Raw genomic sequence first — 19080 nt, 5'->3', positions numbered from 1 at the left:
CAGGATTATAAGACACATTAAGCGGAACAAAGCAGTCAGATAAATCAAACTTAATTCAACTCATTCTTCTTGCTTCCTCCACTTCTGTACCATTGATTCCTGACTGAAGTTTGGTCCGTTTACAGCATCCTGCCATGCGATTGCATTTGTCTCTAACTATCAGGAACCTTCACGTTAACTTTTATCGAGTGGAAAAGTGAGCGTTCATCCTCCAGCGTCACTGTTTATGTTATGCTAACATAGCTGTGTCGCTAGCGATCACGTAGCACATCATTATATACCAGCTAGCCCAACTTCAGTAACCTTACAAATGTCACTGCTGTTTAGTTTCCTGTCTTCATTTATGTTGGAAATGATAGCAGAGCTGTACGTTTGAATTTTTTCAGAAATCTCTCAGTCAGAACATGCTATATCATGCTTAGGTAACTAGCAAAACTAGCGAGCTAACTTCTGCTAACTTCCTGCTAACTTCTAACTCTGTTAAATGTAATAAATTCTGTTTTCATGGATGCCTGGATGTTAAACTTCATAGTTACGTCTGGTAAAGCAGCAATGCTGATCGTTTTATTAAAGATGAAAGAATTTAGAAAGTTTTTAACTCTCAGTGACGCTGCAGTGTTCGTTTGACGGAGTTTAGGACCCAGATTACTCCCAGATTTACGAGCACCTTAGTCCGACAAATACGGCAATAACGACTGCCCGCTTGCATGTTCTACAAAAAAAAAAGTGCTTAGGTGTGTATTTGACGGACAAACACCAAACCAGTTCCACACCACTGAAGTTGCACCATTTTTACAAACCAATTCTGATTCATCCGTTTCACTCAACGATCCGCTTTCTCCCTTCTTATTCTCCGTTTCCGCCATGCTTTTTCAGCCATGTGTATGAAAACAAAAGCACTGCGCCTTTTACCCATATTCTATCGCGATATTTTATTTTCTTATCGTTGCCTAACATTGTACCGGTATTACCGTGAACGGTATACAGGGAGTGCAGAATTATTAGGCAAATGAGTATTTTGTCCACATCATCCTCTTCATGCATGTTGTCTTACTCCAAGCTGTATAGGCTCGAAAGCCAATTAAGCATATTAGGTGATGTGCATCTCTGTAATGAGAAGGGGTGTGGTCTAATGACATCAACACCCTATATCAGGTGTGCATAATTATTAAGTAACGTCCTTTCCTTTGGCAAAATGGGTCAAAAGAAGGACTTGACAGGCTCAGAAAAGTCAAAAATAGTGAGATATCTTGCAGAGGGATGCAGCAGTCTCAAAATTGCAAAGCTTCTGAAGCGTGATCATCGAACAATCAAGCGTTTCATTCAAAATAGTCAACAGGGTCGCAAGAAGCGTGTGGAAAAACCAAGGCGCAAAATAACTGCCCATGAACTGAGAAAAGTCAAGCGTGCAGCTGCCAAGATGCCACTTGCCACCAGTTTGGCCATATTTCAGAGCTGCAACATCACTGGAGTGCCCAAAAGCACAAGGTGTGCAATACTCAGAGACATGGCCAAGGTAAGAAAGGCTGAAAGACGACCACCACTGAACAAGACACACAAGCTGAAACGTCAAGACTGGGCCAAGAAATATCTCAAGACTGATTTTTCTAAGGTTTTATGGACTGATGAAATGAGAGTGAGTCTTGATGGGCCAGATGGATGGGCCCGTGGCTGGATTGGTAAAGGGCAGAGAGCTCCAGTCCGACTCAGACGCCAGCAAGGTGGAGGTGGAGTACTGGTTTGGGCTGGTATCATCAAAGATGAGCTTGTGAGGCCTTTTCGGGTTGAGGATGGAGTCAAGCTCAACTCCCAGTCCTACTGCCAGTTTCTGGAAGACACCTTCTTCAAGCAGTGGTACAGGAAGAAGTCTGCATCCTTCAAGAAAAACATGATTTTCATACAGGACAATGCTCCATCACACGCGTCCAAGTACTCCACAGCGTGCCTGGCAAGAAAGGGTATAAAAGAAGAAAAACTAATGACATGGCCTCCTTTTTCACCTGATCTGAACCACATTGAGAACCTGTGGTCCATCATCAAATTTACAAGGAGGGAAAACAGTACACCTCTCTGAACAGTGTCTGGGAGGCTGTGGTTGCTGCTGCACGCAATGTTGATGGTGAACAGATCAAAACACTGACAGAATCCATGGATGGCAGGCTTTTGAGTGTCCTTGCAAAGAAAGGTGGCTATATTGGTCGCTGATTTGTTTTTGTTTTGTTTTTGAATGTCAGAAATGTATATTTGTGAATGTGGAGATGTTATATTGGTTTCACTGGTAAAAATAAATAATTGAAATGGGTATATATTTGTTTTTTGTTGAGTTGCCTAATAATTATGCACAGTAATAGTCACCTGCACACACAGATATCCCCCTAAAATAGCTAAAAGTAAAAACAAACTAAAAACTACTTCCAAAAACATTCAGCTTTGATATTAATGAGTTTTTTGGGTTCATTGAAAACATGGTTGTTGTTCAATAATAAAATTATTCCTCAAAAATACAACTTGCCTAATAATTCTGCACTCCCTGTAATATGGCCCAGCCCTAACTGCTATAGTACTTTTTTAACGCAAAAAATGTAAAGGTCATTAGCCATAACTATAATCTTCATTCTAAAAAATTAACAAATGTTAAAATATGTCAAAATATGAAGATACAGACTTCAAGTATGCCTGACATGCAAGACTTTAGCAACAATCTGCGAATTAGTAATCTATTTATCATAATTATTAGATTTATTTAATCAGAAATGATACCTCAGCCCATCTCAAAAGATAATTAACACTTCATTATGAGGACTTTCATCAGGTGTAAGACTCATATTATCAATCGATCAACCACTTTGTCTCCATCTTTGTTTGCCAGCACAGTGAAATTTGATTTACTCTAATGATGCAAGCAGATCTGATTCCACCCACTCGATCTATTTCATTTCCAGGTGACTCTGCCGTTGAATGTTCAGAGCATCAAAGAGATCCTGTGTTTGCCAGTGGAGAATCAACCATTTCAGTCTCATTCCTTCACCCATAACAAAGTAGCTATTGTGGAGTTAAGCTGTGTAAGCTATTAATGCTAAAACAAGTAAAGCACATTTCTAACCATTGGTTATATTCCATCCTGAAACATACATGTGACCTTTAAACATAAATTCCATAAACATTTTCATAAATGAGAGAACTCAAGTATGTGCAGAAACATAAAATAATAAACCAAATACACCCAAGTTGAGAAGATTGCTGATAGCAACATGCTTCTAGTCATAATTTTTGAAAAACGCATAGACAGTTTTTCACCCTCTGGGGCCTAATGGGAGATTCATGGTACCATGTTTATATCTCTTTGGGTAGGTATTTGGCTATGCTAAGGGAAGGAATACACAAGCATGACTAAGGTCATCACTGATAATGACTTAGAACTCACAGAGTTAGATATAAATGACTTCCCAATGCTTGGATGCAATTCCATTAGCATATAAGTAGCAATGGCAAGCAAGCAATTGCTAGCTAGCCAATTAACTGCCAGCAATAGCACTGTCTCACACGATGCTTAAATTAGACGTCTTCTCAGTCAACTGAGAGATGTCACTCTCGTTTATCTATAAGTATGAAGATACAATTGAGAAACAAAATTAGCTTAACACAAATGTACAAAAAATGCAGTCAAGGAGAAAAGGCTAGATGAAAAGTCTAAAAGTTGAAAATCTAGTCTACAGAGAAATCAAAAGCTGACTAATTGAAATCTCAAACTACATCTTTAACAAATGTTACAATTGGTTTTAGTACACAACTGCCCAAGAAACAATAATTTATCACCTTTGACTTATGAACTGGTACCTGGATTAAACAAGTAGTAGTAGTGTTACTTGTTGTTCTGCTAAGATAAAGCTCATTGCCTCTGAGCTATAATTTCATACTTATTACACATGTACAAGATTTTTTTTAAAATCTGATTCTCAGCATTACTCTTTAATGAATCCTGTTATTTCTTGCATTAGCAAAAAAGACACCCAACAATGAACACAATAAAAATGGTCCCTGATTTAACTATTATTATTTCTGTGCCCATTACCACAATATTGAAAAATAGAACTAAAAAAAACTTTAGGTGTTTTCACTTTAAATGATTGGTTTCTGCAAAAATTCACTACAATTAGATAAATTGGCTTTGTTTTAAAAGTAACAATGTTAGTTTAACTACTTTTATGAATCAAAGTGACATAACCGGTTCTGTGTAGTAAAAAGCTGAAGAAAACATAGAAAGTAAGGTGATCCAGTACCTTTTGCTTTTGATATATATTTACAGTATAGAAGCCACACGTGTAAGAGTACGAAGGACAACAGTAAAGATACTTTGAGCTTGAGGCCACACTGGCACATGACTTACATGTGCTAAGGTTGTTGCAGTGTTAAATTGCAGTTGAGCATTTGAAATATGCTTAAATTAAACCTTTGAAATATTTGTAATAGTTTTACCTTTTTTTTCTCCACCAAAAAAGGTATATCTTAAGTTTTGGGTTGACAGTGGCGAAGAGCTGGTAGCAAAAATGCTGGTAAGTCAGTAAGATGTGCATTGTTTGCTAATAACATTGACAAACAATGTGTCTGTAATAATGGGGGGGGAAGCTGAAAGAGTGGGTTTATCACATGCACACTGCCAATGTAAAACAACACCATTCAAGTGACCACATGGGAAGAACACCACATAGGAAAGATGTTTTCCAAGTAAGAAGTTGGGAGCTGAGGGTTACATGGATATCCGGTGTGGGTGCAAAACCAAGCTGTGATACTTGGGAACAAATGTATGCAGTCCATAATGTGACAGAAAATGTCGAGAGTGATTGGTAGAGCACATAGGACAGGGAACAAGTCCAACTGTCCAAAATACAAGCGGTAAAAAGAAGTCATGTAGCTTCACATTTGTCTCACACTTCAATGTGGACTTCTTTGGCTGGTGGTGTTTCTTTTAATGAGCCAGAGATGGCATAGAACCTGCAGAGATGTGAACATATGATAGAATAGTCAGACCAAAAAAGCTCACCAATATACAAGCAAAAAATAAAAATTGGGAAGCAAACCTTTAAGTATAAAACTTTTAAACTATCTAAGGTCATTGTTTACCAGTAGGGTTGGCTTCGGTTTGGTTAATGTCCACTTTTCTGTCAATTTGAAACACCCAAATGCAAAAGGTTTCAACAATAAAAACTATAATCAAAAGATTTGGGATATTATCTGAAAGTTTAACTAGCTTCTTTTAGCTGCCCCCAAATACATAAGGGGGGCAGCTAAACAGGTAGTTCCACATATATGATCTGATTTTTTACACCAGATGCCCTTCCTGACGCAATCCCTAAAGGCTTGCGTCTCTACTTTATGAAATGTACCTATTTAGCATGTGGCTAAAATAAAACTCATTCCTAACCTTATAGAGGTTGCTCCAAAACCTAAGGCCCCAATCACACAAACCTAGAGGTCAGTGGGCAACCAGACCACCTAGAAACCACAGGTCACAAGAGAAAAATGAGTATTCCCTGACCAACTGTAAGTTGTTGCTAAAGGTTGCTTTTCTGTGTAGTGCTGTGAAATAGATTGCTATGACCTAGTCACTCAGGCCTAGAAACCAGTCACTGGCCCTCTAATAAGCACTGATTACTAGGGAAAAATCTAATGTTCCAGATGTGGCCAGCTGGCAGGTGACTGGGGGCGGTTCCATACTGTCACTACGTGAAACTGGTCAAAAACAGAATACATTGCAAAAATCTCCCTGTGATTGTTTTGATCACTAGTAGTAGGTTGCTGAGGTTGCCCATAGTTGCTTGTACCCTTACCGCTGTAACCAACAAATTTCATAAGGTCCAACATTGACTTTCATGGTAAATGGTCTTCATGGTCTTTTGTTTCCAGTTTTCATCACATATTTCCAAGTTTCTTGCTGCTGCTTGCTGATTAGTTACTAAGTTTTACAGACAGGCTGGCATGGCATGGCAGACAGGCTGGTATGTGCCATGCAAACTATCATTGACAGCAATCCGCTAGTCACCAAAGCAATTGCAAGGAGATTTCAGGTGCACCATACTCTTTGATTTGGGATCTGGGATTTCTCCCAGTCAATGAATACACATTCTCTCCCAGTGACCGGAGGTTGCCAGAGGGTTGCTGACTAATCTCAAGGCCTCAGCATTAATCCTATATTTTGTGCTAAACACTTTTCTGGAAATAGTTTTGAGCACAGATTATTTTCTTTGAATCCTGATTGCCAAGGCTTTGTTCGACTCCAAAAGAGGTTTTTGAAAGGGTGAAATCCTATAACCATGATCTGTTCTGGGCTAAAGATTGTTTTCTAGCAGAAAGCATCAAGGAAAAATTTTCCCACTGCTAAAACATTTCAGAAAATGTCTTTATGTATGTATAAAGGCTAGTTTTACCTTGACTTTCTAAAATGCCTTTGTTTCTTCATAACCTTAAAACAGGAGGCTGAGATTTTCAGGTCCACAAGCTGGTAGATAATGGGATTGTACATTGCGGAGGATTTGGCCAGCAACGTAGGAACAACAGACACAGGGATGGGCACTGAGTCTGGCTCACCAAATGCTGACACCACTGACACCACTGCATAAGGGATCCAGGCTATCAAGAAGCCTGTGCAGATCACCATTGCCACCTGGACACAAAATTATATTCTGATCATAAATTTGGACTGAGTAGCACTCAAAAATCTTTGCTCTTTGTTCCACTTCCATGATCACTAATGTTGGACCTACCTTTGTGAGTTTCATCTCAAGGGTGTGGCTGTTTTTGATGCGTGCATCATAATGTGAAATTTCTTTAGCAGATGACTTGACCTTGAAGATGATCATAACATAAGAGAAGACAATCATCCCTGCAGGGAGTATAAGACAGAAGAACAAAATAGCCATGACGAAGCTCTGGCCAGACACTGAGGCTTGAGCCAACCACCAGTCCAGGGTACAAGAGGTCCCAAAGGGCTCCGGAGCATAATTTCCCCAGCCCACCAGGGGCATTGTGGCCCAGAAGGCTGCATACACCCATACAAAGGCCAGGCACAGGAACGCGTGGTGGCGTTTTAGCCATGCACCTAGGATTGGAGAAAGAAACCCCAAGACTAATGTTGGTTAAATGGTACATTTTGACTGCCAGACTAATTTTCTATGCCACAAGTGAAAAGGATTCAGAGCATTAGATGTAGTAAGAGACTTACAAAAATTCCTAGAAAAATACTGAGTATTAAAAAAAATAATCATCTGTAGTCAATGACTCTTCACATCAAAAGGTATGTTGTTGACATCAGTAAACAAAAAAAAGTATTAAACTACTGTAGTGGAATATTTTAATTCTGGGATCTTACACATTTGTATTATTGTGTTTGACTATGAATGACTGAAAAGGAATTTAATTTAAAAGAATTACAATACAGTGTTATAACGGCTTAGCTGTGGTTATAGGCTAATAACAAATACTATACTCTGGAGGCTAAAAGCCCCATCCCTTCACAAAACAGTGCAGTGGAGTGCTGCACTGTTTTGGAATCAGATGATGGGGAGCCCCCCTTAATCTGATGTTTATGATGGGGGGTTCCCACACCATTATAGTAATGTACACTATAATGGTGTGGGAACTGAATGGAAATTAAAAAGTAACGGGAGCACTTACAGTAGATCATGAACCTAGATATTTGTGCAATACAGGCTTACAGATGTTTTGTTAGAGCATCATTTATGGCCTATAACTCATGTGAAGGTAAATCTAAACCTTGTCAAGAAATGGCCAGTGATTCAGGAATAACTCCTTTTATTAAATTGTGATCATTTAAATACGTAGTTATAGTCACAGGTTTGGATCTAGACTGCAGACCTATTCATATCTTTTTTACATGAAAATCAACAAATTCAGTGGTCCCTTGTTTATCACAGGAGTTACGTTCTAAAAAATAACCCGCGACAAGTGAAATCCGTGAAGTAGAGCCATTTTTTTACAATTATTATAGATGTTTTAAGGCTGTAAAATTCCTCACTACACACTTTATACACTTTTCTCAGACAGGCATGGAAATGTTCACACTTTTCACCCCAGGTGCCTTTGACGGTGAAAAACGTTTCGTTGACGTTGTGTTTGTTGGACATAAAACTTACAAACATACAGTACAGCACTTCAGAAACACACTGCTAGCGATCAAATATTTATGTAAATTTGACAAGCTGAACACATTCTGTACTGTACAGGAGACACAGCACGAGATTGATTGACAATGGTCTACAGCCAATCAGTACCCAGAACACTATGCGCTGTAAAACAAACAAACAAAAACAACATGCATAATTGCACAAAAAAAATCTGCGAAACAACGAGGCCGCGAAAGGTGAACAGTGTTATAGCGAGGGACCACTGTACATATTCCAGGTTTGCAACATCTGTACATGTTAAATGAAATTAGCATTGTAACTGTGACTGAAAGCATTTATTACAGTTATTTGCAGGGGGTCCATCATAAACACATTCAACAATAAACCTAATCAGAAACTTATATTACCTCAACCATCTAAAAATTTACATTTTAAGAGGCTAAAGCTCAGAGCTAGTCACAAGCCAGCAGCCTCAGTATGAGAAAAAGATCAATTCTAAAAAAAAATTACAGAGATAAAACGGAGAAAAAAGGATGGATGTCTTGTTATGTGGTGAATTTATAAGCATACTGGTGAATTTATAAGCATACTGGAAAATTAAGTAAGTACCTGGTGGTTGCATCTGCTTTTGTTTGGTTAGGTAAAATCTGTCGAATAAGATTCAAGCAACAGCCACTCATTTTCTGTTCATTTTTTTTTTTTGTACGTCTTTTTGTATGTTTACAGGGGTGGCTGTAGCTCAGGCGGCAGAGCAGGTCACCCACTGCTCGGAAGCTTGGTGGTTCGATTCCTGGCTTACCCCTAGTCTGCATGCCAAATATCCTTGGGCAAGATACTAACCCCATGTTGCTCTCCCAGTCAGGGTATTTTTAATTCTGAGATACTGGCAAAATACTTTGGTTCCCTTTAAAGTATGTAAGTGTATATGAACATCTGATGTTTATGAAAATTTGCTGAGTTGTTAGTTACGCACCATATCGGAGATGGCAAATCTTGAGATACCGGTCCAGGCTGACCACAGTCATTGTGATGAGGCTCCCACATCCAAAGAAGAAGCCTGCCCAGCCATAGAATCGACATCCCTCCCAGCCAAACAGCCAGCGGTGGGATAAACTAGACACAATGAAAAAGGGCTTTCCTGTCACTGTGAGGAAAAAAAATAGGAGACAGAGTAGAAGGAGAAGTGAAAGGGAAATGGAACAGAAAAAGAGAGTGTGTGGGCAGAGAAAAAGGATGAAGACAAAGATCATAAAAGAAGGTAGTGTTGGAGTGGGATGGGACAAAGAGAAATATTTGGTTGAAAATGGTAAACAGACAACATGTAGCATATTGAAACATACATTCTATTTTTTCAGGGAGAAAACCTTGTGGAACATATCACAACAGAGCTAAATAGCTGCAGATCAGAAACATGACTGGATGTAGGAGAGCAAAAGATAGAAGAAACTGCTTGAAGCAATGTTGAATGCAAGTAGTATTGGTGCCCCTCAAGGATGTGTCCTCTCACCACTACTGTTCTCCCTCTACACTAACGACTGCACCTCCAAGAACTCGGCTGTCAAACTCCTAAAGTTTGCAGATGACACTACTGTCATTGGCCTCATTCAAGATGGTGATGAGTCTGCATACCGGCAAGAAGTTGAGCGGCTGGTACTCTGGTGCAGTCAGCACAATCTGGAGCTGAACACTCTTAAGACTGTAGAGATGACAGTGGACTTCAGGAGACATCCCTCAACTCTGCTCCCCCTGACCATATCAGACAGCCCTGTGTCAACTGTGAAGACCTTCAAGTTCCTGGGTACAACCATCTCCCAGGACCTGAAGTGGGAGACCAACATCAACTCCATCCTCAAAAAGACCCAGCAGAGGATGTACTTCCTGAGACAACTGGGGAAGTACAGTCTTCCACAGGAGCTTCTGATCCAGTTCTACACTGCGGTCATTGAGTCTGTCCTGTGCTCCTCCATCACAGTCTGGTATGGAGCAGCCACTAAACAGGACAGGAGCAGACTGCAGCGGACTGTAAGGGCAGCAGAAAGGATCAGCGGCACCCCCCTGCCCTCCATCCAGGATCTGTACCTCTCAAGAACCAGGAAACGGGCAGGGAAAATCATCACAGACCCCTCACACCCTGCACACAGACTTTTTGATCTGCTGCCCTCTGGCAGACGGTACAGAAGCCTGCAGGACCACCCGACACAGGAACAGTTTCTTTCCCCTCGCCATCTCCCTTCTTAACAGTTGACCTGTCACACTGCTCCCACTGCCAGACTGCAACTGCAGCTTATGTACATTTTGTAGTATTCATTCCACCTCATTCATTTCTGTATTTTATGTATGTAAGTTAGATTTGTTATTTATAGTTGGTTTACACAGCTTTGTGTATGTATGTGTAATGTGTATATATAGACACGTGTGTGTGTGTGTGTGTGTGTGTGTGTGTGTGTGTGTGTGTGTGTGTGTGTGTGTGTGTGTGTGTGTGTGTGTGTGTGTGTGTGATTTACATTGCTGTGCTTGAGAGCCACCATCTACCGGAACCAAATTCCCTGTATGTGTCTGCACATATACTTGGCCAATAAACACGATTCTGATTCTGATTCTGAAGTAATGCATTTAACATTGCTGTGTTTGTTGGTGTTGAACTGTAGCTAAAGGTTGGCAAACCCTTTATGTTCGACACTCTATTCCTTCTGCAATGCTTAAATGCTCAAAAGTTAAATGACTCAATTCCTAAACCTAAAATTCAATATGTTATTCTTTATTTACATAATTTAATAATTGTAACTGTCTTTGTAATCTTTTTTTAACAGAGCCTTACCATTAAGATACAGTCACGGTCAGTGTTAGGGAGTAACGGCATAAATGTACCGGCGTTACGTATTTAAAATACAAAACATGAGTAACTGTATTCCGTTACCATTTAAAAAGGTGGTATTCAGAATACAGTACTTTGTTGAAATAAATGGATTACATGGCAGTTTTTCCTGTTTCATATGTTAGGCGTGGAATTTTTGGTAATTCCACACTGGTGGAAACCCAAAGAAAGCATGCATTAAGAGGCTGTGTCTCAATCTTGCGGTCCATGTCACCTCTACTTTCAGCCCGCATAATGATGTGACAAAATATTTTTTAAAATTATTGTTCAAATAATTATTAAATTTTTTTAATTTAATAGGCAGGGTGTGACAGGCATAGCCCTGTGCATAGCCCAGTTGTAAGTAAGCTATTAAGTCTCGACTGCACTGTGTTCGAGTTCTCCCCGAAACAATAAGTTCTGTTGGAGCGGCCTTTCAATGCCTCTCTCTGTCTCTCACTAGCAAAGTTAACCCAGACAACAAAGTAATGCTAGTTTATGAGCTTGGTTATGAGCACGACACGGAACCCGACATATTAGCCAGACTTCCCTTTACTACGGTTCAGAGCCATTTATAAAAGCGCGGAATAGTTTTCTATACGAGATCGCTATAAAAAGTGCAGCCTTACTCAATCTCCACCCTACTGTTACTCATTTTATATTAAGATTTGAGAGTGTGAGAGTGAATGAATAGTGGAGTTGTAAAGTGCTTTGAGTGTCTAGAAAAGCACTATATAAATGCAATCCATTATTATTATTATGTATTTTATAAAAAGCTTGATAATATATTATGTATTCAGAATACGTTACTGTCATTGAGTAACGTAATACATTTTGCGGCATGTATTCTGTAATCTGTAGTGGAATACATTTTGAAAGTAACCTTCCTAACACTGGTCATGGTAAAAAAAAAGAAAGTACACCGTCTGTTAGTTCTAAGCTTTTATGTATCAGGGCATAATAAAAAATATCTAGTCCTTACCGGGTCTTACAATTAAGTCAATACAACCAGAAATGAGCAACAGCACATGACACCATGGAATTATTTATTTGACAAAAACTAAGCCAGAAGCAGTGTGTGAAAAACTAAGTACACCCCATGGTTAATTGGGCAGTGCAACTTTAGCATCAATGACTTGAAGTAATAGATTCCTGTATGACTTTTAGCTAACTCTTTTTTACAACGTTGCTACATTGAGGCTTCTATTTAAGGTCCAAGTTGGATTGAGATATGGACTTTGACTGGGCCACTGCACCACGCTGATTCATTTGTTTTTCAGTAATTCTGTTGCAGATTGCTGCTCTGGTTGGGATCACTGTCCTGTTGCATGGTCCAATTTGGCCAAAGCACTAGCTGTTGTATAGATAGTCTCACATTTGACTTAAGAATATTTTGGTAAAAAGAGGTCAAATGCAACTTTACAAATCTAACTTTACAAATCTAACTTTACAAATCTAAGTCATGCAGCCATGCTGTCCTTGTTAGAGAGAACAGCATGGCTGCATGAAAACAAGCCATATTTGTTCAGTATTATTCTAATAGCATGTTAAATGTTAAGCACTAACTGAGGCTGACAGACATGGATCTTGTTTTTGTTTTGTGTGTGTGTTTTAATTGTGTCAACAGTCTGCCCTTGTAGTGAATTTCCTGGGATTTCCACTTCTGGAAACACTGGCAATCATCTGTGAATAATCTTTTCAGCTCTATAAAGATGGACTTCAAATAGTTTGGAGCTGGCCTTATAATCCTTCAGAGATTGATGGCTTTTTCTATTGGCTTCTTTAGGAACACCGCTCGTGTCGTTCTTCGTGTCTTCCACATCTAAAAACCCTAGACCAACAAACTGCCAAACTGTCTGCTTTGCTTTTACAGAGGTGCTCACAGTCACTGATGTAATGATCTAATCAAGTGCATTTGATTAGCAGCATCTGGCTTCTACTTACTCTCTTAATTCTTATGGAAGCAGTAAGGGGGGACTTTCACTCACTGTTTCTGTATTTTGGTTCAATTTCTGTCAAATAAATAACGACGTGCTGTTGTTGTGTCAGCACATTGACACAACAGGATGTGTTGCTATGGCCCAGTACATATCATGTATTGTTGTTCATCTGAGGTTGTATTTACCTAATTTTGAGACCTGCTAAAAGTTGATGATTTTCTCATTATGTCCTAATGCATAAAGCCTCATACTTTCTTTATGCTGTGACTGTGAGTTTTTCTCTTTACGGCTAGCACAAACCTAAGCAATATTTGCATTAATATTGCTTAGATACAGTCATTATAAAGTTCCCAGAAGGATAATTGAATTTTTCCACATATGCTAACCTCACATCCTAATATGGGTTTTAATTATAATACAGCAATCTAACATACTACTAAAAAAAGAAAGCCATTATATTTTTTTCATCATATACCCAGCAAGGGAAAATAATTTTGATTGCAGCCTTAACAACAGTTATGAGTGCTGCATGTTTAAGCAACAGGAGATAAAAGTTAAACGTGACTTTTCCCTCCATGTCCTGTATCACACATGAGACAGTTCTTGTAACAACTCACTTTAGTTTCTCATTACTGAACAGCAATAAGGAAAATATGATAATACTGACTTTAGCATTAGGAGTAATTCTTGTAATGAATCTTCCGTAAAATGCAGACAGTTTATGTGAAGGTTATGGTGGACAGATAATTGTCTTGGGATTTGAGATCAAAATATCCTTCACACACCACAAGGGCTACAGAGCTCAACACAAAGATCCACTGTATCGCTCACACCACACTGACTTCCTGACTGTTGTGTCAGATTTGGGCCCTCTTCCTAGATAGCTGGATGGGCAAAAAGCCACAGCGTTCCAAGAATCTCTAGTCGGGATTCCAGACATGATAACCCAAATATTCTCTTGGAATCACTGAAAACCAGCAGGGGTTATACACACACTTCCACACCCCTGTTCACTTGCTTCTAGCCTTAACAAGACTTACATATATTTCTCAGTCATGACATGATTTCTACCCCCATAAACAAATAACATTTTTGTTTGCTCTTTGGTTTGTGTAATGTTGACCATTGCTGTCCTAGGTCACAAGGAAAGGATTAATATGCAAATTGTTATTCTATTCAGAGATATAGCAGCAAGGCTGTGGCATGGTAAGACAGCATAAGGACAATAACAAAAGTTATCTCTCAAAGCTTTACATTCTAAAATTCTGCTGAAATGAAACAATCGGTTGATTAAGGGCCAGATTTATTAAGACCTCAGTCAAATAAGCCTAGAAGCTGGTTAACAACCTCCAGTCAACCTCTAGCATCTAATGGGGGATTTTCATTCTGGTGGTGTGAGTGGTGGTGAGTGGTATTTGGAGGCTGCTGGCTGTCATTAGGTGAAAATCTGTGATTGGTTAAGTCTTTAGCAGACTGCCACATTCAGTTTGCATGGAAGACACTGACTCCCCCGTAGCAAGTCAGTGTCTTCACTCACCATTTACTCTCCAAGCTGTATGAAACTTGGAAAAAATGTGATGCAAACTGGAAATCGCAAACTTTACAGAGCTCTCCCATACTCAGCCATCCGGGATAACCAATTCAAGATTCATGTTTTGTATGCAATCCATAGGATTCTTGTCCTCCCTCCAGCACTCCACATTAAGGTCAGCTCATTTAAAAGTTGCTCTCTTACATCAGAGCAGAGTGAAGACCAAAATTATTTCAGGCCAGGCTCTCAACAGTCAGGGTGAAGACAGGGATAAAACTCTGACGTTGCACTTGGACTTCGGAGCAGACATCCCAAAACCCCTGTGCACTGGTTCTGATCACACTCCTCGTGGCAACTACCAGATAACATGATTTTTCCTTTATTAAATTAATGGGAGGTCTAAGTGTTGCTCATGAATATACTGAATATCTTTTAATTGTAATTCATTACGGCAACCAGTTTTTGATGCTACTATCCATCCTAGATTACAAGCACGTCTAAATGACCTCATAATCTTTATTTCTTGCACTGCAAAAAAAATAATTTCAATAATGGAGATTATTCATAATGTTAATGTATGTGTCCTCTAATCTAGAGAAACTGGTCCTGGACTCTTCTTCCGTTATGAATATGACTAAATGTAAAGCTTTCTGTTTTATATTTATACTGACCATTGTGTTATCTTTCAAATGCCAAAAGCATAACTGTACTAGCTTTTGTTTATGGTGTATTGTTTTTACAATGATCAGGGAGACCACAGCATGTCCTTGTAAGGCCCAGTGAAAAAGGCTTAGTGAGAAAGCCAGTAAACCAAAGAGGAATAGTCAAGATTACAACACAGAGGATGGAGCATTATGGAAGGTATAAATATGTAACGATGTTTAAATGAATGTATATGATGGTGATGGAGGTGATGTAATAAAATTATATCACCTCCATCACCACAAATGGTGTCTGATAATGAATTATTTTCACTCATTTTCCAAATTTTAATAATTATGCATGTATTGATCCATAGTTGTGTAAGCTGACAGGAAAGTAATTAAAAGCCAACAGTCAAATCAAAAACAAAAAACACTCTGAGGGCACTGAGGTCTTCTGCTGATAGTATATTTAAATAGTATATATACTGACAGAAAGTTCCTTTTAAGATGAATTAAAAATGCACAAAGGAGCGGGGAATATATTGGGAGGTAATGGTTAATTAGTTTAGAACAAAAGGGCTTCTGCATTTTGGTTGTACATATACTGTATATACTAAAGTATATACTTAGCCACAGTGACTTTGCACAATAGTTATGAGTAGGGCTGTGCAATATGACCAAAATCTCATATCCCGATATAAGACATTTATCGTCCCGACAATGATATATGTCACAAAAATTTTACATTTTCTGTAACTTCTGTGAATCTCGGGCAACTCGGTTTGTGTGAAGTGTTTTCAGCTGGGCATCATGTACCTGGAGTCAAGTGTTTTGACTGATGCACAAAGCTATACATTTTTAGACAGTTGAAACGCCCGCCATTTTCTTTGTGAGTATGTATTACATGGCGTGCTGCGGGAAAAAGCCTGTTCTAATGTTTGAGTCTAAGGTTTATTTTTTTAGCACCTGACGGCTCTTTTTTGCTTCTGATCTGTAAACACTCTGCACACTCTTTCACGTGATTCAGTTTATTTTGAAAAATCTCAACAGGATCTTCAGCTTTATTGTGAAAGGTTTATGTGGAAAATAAACAAGCGGACAACGGAGCCATGCGATAGTTTTACCGTCGTTGTTGCTAATGATAGGGGATAAAAGCAGTCACTTGTCCGTCCGTAGTGTATATATTAAATATAAGAGAAAGAGAGAACTTTTAGAAATTAATACTACAGTGACCATAAAAATGATGAAAAATTCTTGTCGTTTATTTTGCGAAACCGCGAAACAAACGATAGCGTAATATGAAACAATAGACGTTTGCAGATCGTCATCCGATATATATGGTTATATCGAACAGCCCTAGTTGTGAGGTTTTAAGCTGAGTAGTTGCACTGTCATGATGTTTGGAAACTGGATGTGATCAGTGAGGGACCTTCCTGCTTATACAGTACTGTAGAGCAGGGCGATATGACCAAAAATATTTATCACGATATACATTTGAAAATTTGCGATAACGATATAACTGACGATATAATTGACACTAGACAAAATACTTTACAACTCCACAACTTTATTAGTGCAAAAAAAAAAATCAATGTATTTTCACTTAAACAAGCAGCTGTTTTTTATGTGCATTAAAGTTATATAAAAATTTAACAGTGCAAATGCAAATTCCTTGCTGACAGTTTAACCAAAAGGCATTTCTAGTGGAAATTGGCCGACATATCCTCAGCATAACCACATAACATATCCACAAAACTTAAAAAGAGGTTATACACACACAATACGGTAATATTATGTTGAAGCACAGTACGTATCACTCCGCGAGGCTCCTGCCTACGATAGCCGTAATGCTCCGACAATCCATCAAGCGGTGCGGGTTTGTAGCTTAGCAAAGTCGTACTAAAACATTTGACAGATTTTCGAGCACCGTGTACCACATAAAATCGTTTCAAGGTCAGTAAACACAACCAGAATTCATACAAAAGGCACACGGGATTATAAGGGGCACTGTCAATTTTCAGAAAAATCAAAGGATTGATTTTAAGTGCGCTGTATTTTCCAAAAAACACGGTAATAACGACGGCTCGCTAGCATGCTCTACCAAAAATAGTGTTTTGTTGTGTATCTGACGGACGAAAGCCAAATCAGTTGAATACCACTGAAGTTGCAGCATTCTTACAAACCAATTCTGGTTCATCTGTTTCATTCAACGATTCGCTTTCGCCCTTCTCATTCTCCGTCGTTCCATGCTTTTTCCGCCATGTGCGTATGAAAACAAAGGCACTGCGCATGCGCATTTTACCCATATTCTATCGCGATATTTCCTTTTCTTATCGTTGCCCAACATTATACCGGTATTACCGTGAACGGTATGATAGGCCCAGCCCTACAGTACTGATTTGTTAATGAAATAGTAGGCCCACCCTAAGGCACACCTTTCATATCATTTTTTTTTTACCATAATTTAGAAAATCAATATTATATTGAATTTAAAGGCCATTTTTCATAGACTTTTATAGAATTGTGTGTGTTCTTGCAACCAGAAGAGTCTCCCCCTAATGGCCATTAGACAGAATAGGTTTAAGACACTTAAGCATTGTTTTCACTAGCAGACTCAGAAGCTTTGTCAGTTTCTTATTTACATTCTTAGGTAGGGTGACCAACCATCCACTTTTCACGTTCTGTCCGGGGCATCCGGGGGGGATTTTCGAGATTAATGAAAATGTCCAGATTTTCCTACAGAGGACCCATATGTGTGACGTCATCTCCGAGCAGCTGCTTTGTGAGTGGCTGTTCTGTGCTCACAGACGGGACAGACAGTGTGCAGCAGCGCCTAGTGATGTTTAAAAGATGTCAAAGCACAACTGCAGCTTTTCAGATGAACTGCAAAAAACATTTCCCTTGTACCATCCCGGTACTGGTAATTTCTCTTATAGAGATGAGGCCTTATTTCTGTACCATTATTTAATTCCAGAAGTTTTTAAGTTTTTTTTTTTTGCCCTTGTTGACTTGTAACAGCCTATATCACATTTTTTTATTTCACCATTCATTAACTGCACAGAGACGGCATAGCTTAAATATGTTAAAATTTTCTTTAGGCAAACAGTATTATTAAAGTTCTTCATGACTGGGCCAAGTGTCCTCTTTTTTGGAAATCAAAATATGGTCACCCTATCTTAGGTAACAGTACAAAAATCACTTGATAACTATCAGGAAAAAATAAATACTGATGAACAAATTAGATTAAATTTATGCTTAACACTGAAATTTGCACAGTGTAAATTTAAACATTATAATGTCTCATGAGCTTACAGCTGAGATAGAGGTGGGTTGCAAAGTGGCTTGCAGCTGTGCAGGAATTGTAGGCAAGCTAAAGTAGCTGATTTAAGATGCACTATATGTAGCAGTCAACAAAATGTGTAGCAGGCGATTAGTTAAGCTATCAGCTGATGATGATGACCTGCTGTGACTACATCCAAGCCTGACTTTCTGGCCTGACTAAACTAACACTATCGATCTTGAGTCTAAAACTCTATCTCTACACTTACACATATTAATAACCATTTTTTCAGTGATTCAAGTAAAATTGCCTCGATAGGGGAGTGTTTTACAAACAAAAATGTAGATCTTGTCTAGTGAAAATGTATTCTGTGCCTTTTCTGAGACAATTTTCATCAATTACATTAAAAAGACACCCTCAGACCAACAAACATCGTGAACTCACTACTGAATAAAAGGGGCTTTTTATAAAAGGCACCTCACTGCAATCAACTGAATGATTCCACATGCAAAACGAAATAAAGTGAAGATGTGAAAGCATCTGAAGCAGCTCCTGAAATAAGAAAAGATATAGTTGCAGTTGTAGACCAAAAAACCAACAATTAACACATCTATCCATGTTATCTTAGCGATGATCTCAACTGTTCCATCTAAATATTAAATGTTGTTAATTTTCACTGATGCATCGTGG

The 19080-nt window shown here is 38.8% G+C and overlaps 1 protein-coding gene across 6 annotated transcripts in view; it reads right to left on the bottom strand.

The window, feature by feature from the left end:
• Positions 1–2560: 2560 nt before the first annotated feature.
• Positions 2561–19080, bottom strand: part of opn5 (opsin 5) — a 61572-nt gene continuing 45052 nt past the window's right edge. For all 6 annotated transcript variants that reach the window (XM_026143293.1, XM_026143292.1, XM_026143295.1 and 3 more), the window contains 4 exons: positions 9115–9285; positions 6762–7096; positions 6426–6661; positions 2561–4992 (listed from right to left, as the gene is read on the bottom strand). In XM_026143293.1, coding sequence (XP_025999078.1) covers positions 4926–4992; positions 6426–6661; positions 6762–7096; positions 9115–9285 — 809 coding nt within the window. In that variant the 3' untranslated portion in view covers positions 2561–4925. The remainder of the gene's footprint in view (positions 4993–6425; positions 6662–6761; positions 7097–9114; positions 9286–19080) is intronic.

The sequence above is a fragment of the Astatotilapia calliptera genome, chromosome 15 (genome assembly GCF_900246225.1).
Source record: "Astatotilapia calliptera chromosome 15, fAstCal1.2, whole genome shotgun sequence".
Classification (NCBI taxonomy): Eukaryota; Metazoa; Chordata; class Actinopteri; order Cichliformes; family Cichlidae; genus Astatotilapia; species Astatotilapia calliptera.
Note: the sequence above shows the minus strand (reverse complement) of the source record. Positions and strands in the feature narration are given on the sequence as shown.